Source organism: Populus euphratica, unplaced genomic scaffold (genome assembly GCF_000495115.2).
Source record: "Populus euphratica unplaced genomic scaffold, PopEup_1.0 scaffold2854.1, whole genome shotgun sequence".
In the NCBI taxonomy this organism is placed as follows: domain Eukaryota; kingdom Viridiplantae; phylum Streptophyta; class Magnoliopsida; order Malpighiales; family Salicaceae; genus Populus; species Populus euphratica.
In genome coordinates this window covers 1,060-8,774 of record NW_011502732.1, presented here as the reverse complement: position 1 = coordinate 8,774, position 7,715 = coordinate 1,060, and the positions used below count along the sequence as shown (strand labels likewise).

Below are 7,715 nucleotides of genomic sequence, written 5' to 3'. Positions count from 1 at the left end.
CTTGGACTCCATATGAAAATTGTAGGCCTATGTCTTACCTTTCCATCTATATAAAGCAGACCTAAATCTAAGATTTACAGCTCCACATATGACCCAATTACCTACCTAAATCTGAGATATATAGCTCTAGATATGACCCAATTACCGAACAGTGTTCCGGTTTGGATTGCACCGACATCTCTTTTCTAAGTTTGGCCATCTCTTTGACCTTTTAATTTCAGTTCTTAAATTTATCAATCAATCCTTTCATTTATGTGATAGGTCTGCATTTAAAATGAACATTTACCATAAATTAAAGGTATCTTATATTATTAGATATATTATTATAAAACATGCTTTAGTTAAGGAGTTATTGATACTTCTAGTGCAAAATAATGATATAAAACCTTGATAAAAATGCACTTTTAAGTACTAATCAAGATGTAATTATTAAAACTTTAAAATTATTTTTTATATTTAATTATTAATATAAATATGTATTTTCAAGTAAAACAAGGGGTTGTAATAACATGGTTCTAGTGTTGGGTGATTTTTGGAGGGAATTTTAAAGCATTTAAGATAGTGATATATTTAAACTTTGATTAAACTAGGAATTAGGAACAATCCTAGATATTGAATTGGATACCAATGAGCAAATAATTTATAATGATTGTTATTTTTAGGTTATTAGAAAAGTTTGGTTAAGGAAGAATTCTTAGATATAGATTGATAACATTCCTAGAACATAAAAGATGGAAACAATCAGGATAAAAAGAACATACATTCATATTTATATCTTTTTTATGTCTTTTTTTATATATATATTTTATAACACTAACCAAACACGATTTTATAAATAAAATTTCATATACTTTTAATAAAAACACTTCCATCCAAAAAGAAACTGGCATAATATTCTTTGAATTTAACTATCAATTTCACTTTTAACCTATAATATATTCAAACATATGTTGCTTTTTTCAAGGTTGTGTCCATCTTTTGAATATAAAATTAATAAAATGATCTTTTATTTTAAATTTTAAGATAAAATTCAATTCATAATTTTGATTTTGCATCCAAAAGTTTTTATCTTAAATTTAAAAACATGAAAGAGATTTCAAGGCTATCATGGTTTTCAGGGATAGGAAAAAAATAATATTTGGGTTATTAGTTTTAATTTTTAATTCAATTCAAACCTAAATTTCTGAACGGAGTAAAAAATATGATATCACACCTTCATGTTGTTTACTTGATTTTCAAAATTGAAAATTAACTCTTTGAAAAAATTAAGAATAATAATTAGGTTAAAAATTTATTAAAGCTAAGGGTATTTGAATCAATTTATTAGTTTTATATCAAAAACTATGGATGAAAACTTGAACAAAGTAACAAAATTACTAGATTTTTTTAATAAGATCAAAAATAAAATTAAAAGCACATAAAGCATCTATCAAAGGACTTTAAATTTAAGTCGGTTTAACCAAATTAAACTGTAATTTTAAGGCTGGGAAAGGACTGGACTACAAAGTGGCTGGGGATATTTTGGAAGGAGTGAAAATAAAGAAAGTAGTCGATCCCTAGATCGCAGTATCTCCATCAAGATTGAAATCAGATTTATCCTCGTTTACTGGAATGTCAAATTGCATATAGTTATGCCCCAAACAATTATGGAGAAACATAATTTGAGGAAAATCATGGGGCGTCCACCATGGGATTATCACAATCCAGCATGAAATTAATTTTACCAGCATATAAGAGTGATTTCACCTTTCCAGGTGCTGACTTGTGCGTGCGCGAGAGTGAGAAAGAGTGCTCGGGACAAAATCTGCACTCATCAGATGTGTAAACTATTTCTGCTAGTAGTTTAATAATACATGTTATTGTACAGACAACCCAACAATGAAATACCACCCTTCAAAATTTTACTTCCAATTTTTAAGCACCTTGAAAGAATATGTTCTGCTTGCCTACCTCCATCTATGCCGCATATTCCTATGTCTGAGTACGGTACACGAATTAGGAAATTTTCACCAGCCAGAGAAGTCCTTGAACTCCGCTGTCGAACCTCCCACTTTCCTTTTCTTCGTCCCAGCAATTGTTGATGAACCACTGTCGATTGCAGTGGATTCAGTTTTAGCATTTCTTGCTTTCAAGTACTTTCCAACACCACCACCACCACCACCACCCACAGTTCCACTTTCTGTAGTTCCCGTGCCTGGATTGCTATACCATGACCCAATCTTCTCCTAAAAAATAACAAACAAACAAAATCCACATCACTCTCTCAAGACCAAAATTAATGAAAAGAAACTTAAAATGCCGCTTCTCTACTCCAAAAGGGACCCAGAAAGTTACGTTCTCTTCATCCCCAATATCCTTCTCATCTTTAGCCTTCTCTTGCTCTTCTTCATCACGTTCTGTGTAAGGATTGACAAATACCGTTACACTAGTTATCTTTATCTCCTCCTGCATTATTTGTCAATGAACAAAGACAAATATGAAGCATTGGATCACAACCAGGTTATTAAATATAAATTCATGACGAAGCAATATATAGAGCAACCGTAGTGTCTTTCAGGTTTTTGTTATTGCAACATGAAGGTCCTAGCAAGCATTTTAATTGAGAGTAGAAAAGGTCACGGATTCAGTAAATGATAATTCACATGCTACTTATGAGACTTCAACTTTCCATATCTCACAAAATTTTGATATCCGACTCCCCCAATACTTACAAGAAGTCCCTTTTATGAAAATAACTAATACAAGCCTATGGAAATCGTACTATCAAAGAATTTGCTGTCCACAGACTAAATAATGTATTTTTCACTTCACATTTGCCAAGTCAACTGCCATTCAATTGTAAAAATACCATTATTGTACCAGTCAAGGAATGATATATATATACATATATATATATATATGCAAGAAAACTGAATAACTCACCAGAGGTCGGTCATTGTCATCAACAGGAACTTTTTCCATTGCCGCCAATGTAGTCAAGCCACCAACAACTCCACCAAAAACTGTATGTTTAAAGTTCAAATGATTGGCAGACTTGTAAAGGATGAAAAACTGAGAACCATTGGTGTGGGGACCACTATTAGCCATGCTGACAACACCCCTTCCAGAGTGGAGCAACTTGGAGTTCGGCTCATCATTGAAAGGCTTCCCCCATATAGATTCGCCTCCTCTCCCAGTGCCAGTAGGATCACCACCTTGAATCATAAAATTCCTACAGACAATGGATAAATTATTGGTCAACATCTATGTCTGTCTACATTTACAGATCGATGAAAAATATCAAATTCACATAACATACCGAATGCTTCTATGAAAAGCCACTCCATTATAATAACCTCGCTCACAATGAGTGATGAAGTTCTCACAAGTCCTTGGAGTTATATCACAGTGCAGCTCAATGTTTAGATCTCCATGTGTTGTCTGCAGCTGAACATAACCTTTCTTCTTTGGATTTTTTTCAACTTTGACATATTCAAACTCATTTTTTGTGACAGGATCAAAAGAGGTTGAAGTGAAGGATCGTGAAGCAGCACCAGTTGTGAAACGGCTCTTTACCTGAAGCAAAAAATCAAGTCAAAACAGTGTGTTCCCATTTTTCATCTTTCATATCTTCCCTCAAAAAAGGGAACAAAACAGGATTAAAGTCCCATTGCCCAATGAGGATGGACAAGACCAGATTCAGATCATGTCAAAAATGAAAACAAGCAGTGATTGTATTTGTCACAGCTATATGACACTGGGATAAGACTTCAAGGTCAGAAGGAGAGAACAAAGTATATTCAGCTATTCATACTTAGGGGCATGCTTTAGTAAATCCCAGATTGATCATTGGTTTGCAGCTCTAGTATGAGCAATTTCAGCATTCCTAGAGTACTGCTTCCTGATCACATAAAAGTGGGCCACATTGGTAGTTGTGATGGCAGGTCCTATTATTTGAGGAGTATAGTAGCATAATAATTTCTCTAATGTCTGATCTTGTGTCTTGCAGAAAGCTTGGACTTGAGAAAAACTTACCATTGTTGAATTCACAGGTGCCCTCTCACCAGCCATGTGCATAGCTATCCGAGCAGCAGTTTTGTCATCTGGTGCAGCTTTAGCTGCTGCTGCACTTCTTCCATGAACTGAAGCAGATGCAGCATCTACAATACTATAAGCTCTTGGAAGTTTGTTTGAAGTTGATTGGGGATCCTCTTTAATGTGTGACCTGGCAGCCAAAATGGCAACAAGGGCAGCAGCCCTTTCATTTTGTGCCTTGCTGCCTCCACCTCCATGAAGAGCAATTTGCCGTCCTTTCTCAGTTCCAAGCTCTGCCAACATTTGCTTGATATCTCCAGATATGTTTATATTATAAGATGGATCTGAACTCATCTTCTTTAGCTCTGGAAAACAAAGTCTGAAGTCACCTTGTAGTTTGAAAAGGCATATTAAAACAATGGATTTGAACCAGAAAGGTTAGCAAAGGAAATAGCCTACCTTCATCATCAACTTGCAGAGCATTCCTAACATGATCAAAATCAAGAGTATTCCTACTATCAATGGCATTTGGATTCTGCAAAGCATACCCACAGAGTTAAGAGCAGCTTCTTACGTGATAGGCAACATCACCTACATGGTGTAACATGGCTAAGGATAATGTAATGTAAATTTATCAGTCACCTGAATTGTTATGAGGTCATCCTTAGTGAACGGTTCGTCTGTCAGTAGTTCTTTCCAGTTTTTTGTCTTGATGTTTAATTCTTTAATTGCCTATAAGACAAGCAAAAGAATAAATAAGAGCAGAAAGAAAGAAGAGAATGACTACGGACAATAAATGAACAAAGCTACCTCATAGCAGAACACATTTCCTGTAGTCTTCACAGAAACTATATGCGTGAATTCAGTAAAAACTTTGTTCAGCACAGGGCAATGATACTCTCCTATGAAGCAAATACAAAATATAGTGATATAGTTAGCACATGGATGTAAACTATGTTGCGTAGACATCCAGATATGGAAGAATCATCAAACAAATGGCAAATTTTGCATCAAACAACCATTTGGAATCAGTAAGAAGTGAGAAATTGGAAGGCTATAGTAATACAGTGGGTATGAGGAAAGTTTTCCTACAAGTAGACCGCGGAAGAAAAATACAACAAAAGTAATGAAATTAAAAGGAAAGAAGTATTTATCAGACATTTGAGCTTAATTTCAAGGAAACAAGTAAACTAAGCAATATAATTGGTTGAACTAAAACTAAATTAATCACCGAGACAGAAAGATGTAGCCACATTTAGGTTAACCCAAAAGGACATGCCAATGTTAGGCTCTCCTAGGACTCACACAGCAAAGATCAACATACATAACTTAATGATGTGATTATTCAACTCCAAACTCAAAAGATGCCACCGCCTACTTAAGTCTTCCTCAAAAAACACATCGAACATCTTAAATTTCTTACACGGTACTAAATTCACAAGTTTTCTCCACAAAATACCATCCTTCTCAGCATTAATTCTCTTTTCTCTTCCTCCTAACTTAAATCAGCATGATCTCAAGATTGAATAACAATGAAATCGAATTAAAATTTAGATAAGCTTCTACCACCTGGATACATTCACAAAATCATCTTACTTCTTTCAGTGATCGGATTAAGTTTTCAACTACTATAAAGCAAGAAAAGCCGCACCTTCAGAATTCTTATGGAAATTGAGTGGTATAAGATCACCCTGCTTTAACGGAGCTCCAGTAACAGGATGCTTCCCATACTTCCTTATGTACGGAGTTATGTGCCTTGACACAAAAAAGGAAGAAGAAGAAACATATCATCATCATCATCATCAAAATTCAGCATTGACATCAACAAAGGATTAAAAGAAAAGAAAAGGATACTAACATTAAATCAAATACACTGCCATCTGCTGTGCAAACTGGAAACTCAAACGGCGTAAATGTAAGACTGCAAAATAACAAACCGCAAGAAAAAAAAATCAATAAATAATAATTGCAAGATCTTATGGGTATATTTTAGAGAGCGTACGCGCAGCAATAGAAAGGAAGACGTTTGAAAGGAGTTTGGAGTTGTTTGGATTTGGCACCGCCCCATTCCGTGGCCCATTCTGTTTTTGTTATATACATTCGATCTTTGCTGTGCTGTTTCTTCCCCATCTTTCTCTTACAAATCGACTTTCAATTAGGGCTTTTATTAGTGGGTTTTTTTTAGGGTTTATTCCTGCTCTTGCCTTTTTGCTTGAGACTGTCAGAGTAGCCAACTGCGGCGGTGAATCGCCGAGGAGGAATTATTGCTACTTCGAACAAAGTCCGGTTGGGTGCTTTTGATATCCACTATCTAGAGTTGATGAATTGGGCCTTGCTCAGCGTTTCCTATTAGGGGACGAGTAAAAGGGGCCGAGATGAACTTTCCCATAAATTAGGTAATGTACTGTATAAATTTTACGTATTGATTTAAATTATTTTTAATATTTAATTTTATACAAATGTCATAAATATATTTTGTTATAAATATTAAATATTTATTATAAAATTGAGTCAGAAATTTTTTTTATTTTTTAAAAAATTAAAGTTAAACTTTATTTTAATTGAGTAAAATTTTTTATATTAATACTTAAACGAAATGTGTAAATAAACATAATTAATACAAAATACAAGTTTTAAATATGAAAATGAATCAAATAATGATCCAAGAAATGTGACTAAGGTATGAGAGATTAGTGACCAATAAATTTAATGAATCAAAAAGCAAATTTACTCATTAGTTAAGTGTATGTATGAAATTAATGGATCTAAAATATAATATTAAACTCGAGTCATGAACAATGATTCAAAATAATAGATTTAAACTCATAAGTAAGTTAAAGCACAAAGATTGGATAATAAATTAGATGAAAGATGTTGGTCACTTTAATTATAAAGTATGATCATTCGAGGAAATAAATAATTATGATAGTGTATGTTTCAAATAGTAAAATAAATATTATAAATTAATAAGATAAATTTCTAATTTTAAGTAAGATTTTTAGAATAAAGAGTAGTACAATTATATTATATTATAATCTAAAGGAGTTAATGTTGATACATGTATCAAGAAGACTAATATGATGGGATAAGTTGGGAGATTCCACCAAAGGATATTGTTGTAAACAAAGAGAAGGAACTCTTATATAAACAACAAATAGCGTTAATATATTCATAAAATAATTATCAATATTGAAGATGGTATCTATAGTCGTAGTTATACTATGGTAACAATTATACGTATCTATAGTTTTATATTCATGTGTTTGTTTATATAATTAAGAAAAAGTTTTTGAAATAAATGAATATGGATATCCTTACTGTGTGTGCTATTTATTATGGTTTTTTGCAGGTATATTTTTTTGACACCCCAATAATAATACTAAATGTTTATTTGCTTAGTTTTTGTATTAGATAAACCTTTGTATAAGTTAGTTGATGATGTGATGTGGATATAATTTGATTATACGGAAGTGTTGTAAAAATCTTTTGTAATATAGATATTATGTAATGATAGGGTTAAATCATAAATAACAATTTGTTTAACTTTGTATTGTGATTATGATGATGTTGTACGTATGTATATGTGTGTGTGTGTGTGTGTGTAAACATATATGTATGACATGCTCGATGAATGTTGATTACTTGATTATTTTTGTGTCCTAATTATCAACATCATATAAATTTTAAGGATTGTCGAATTA

General features: G+C 32.8%; 1 protein-coding gene across 1 annotated transcript; it reads right to left on the bottom strand.

The window, feature by feature from the left end:
* Positions 1–1,783: 1,783 nt before the first annotated feature.
* Positions 1,784–6,370, bottom strand: PUB49 (plant U-box 49). Its single transcript, XM_011017555.1, has 11 exons — positions 6,017–6,370; positions 5,873–5,935; positions 5,666–5,769; positions 4,825–4,916; positions 4,657–4,746; positions 4,474–4,549; positions 4,015–4,379; positions 3,299–3,555; positions 2,923–3,211; positions 2,335–2,445; positions 1,784–2,225 (listed from the first exon to the last, which is right to left on the bottom strand). Exons 1-11 carry the CDS (start codon positions 6,142–6,144, stop codon positions 2,007–2,009), a joined length of 1,794 nt encoding a protein of 597 aa, XP_011015857.1. The 5' UTR covers positions 6,145–6,370; the 3' UTR covers positions 1,784–2,006.
* Positions 6,371–7,715: the final 1,345 nt, after the last annotated feature.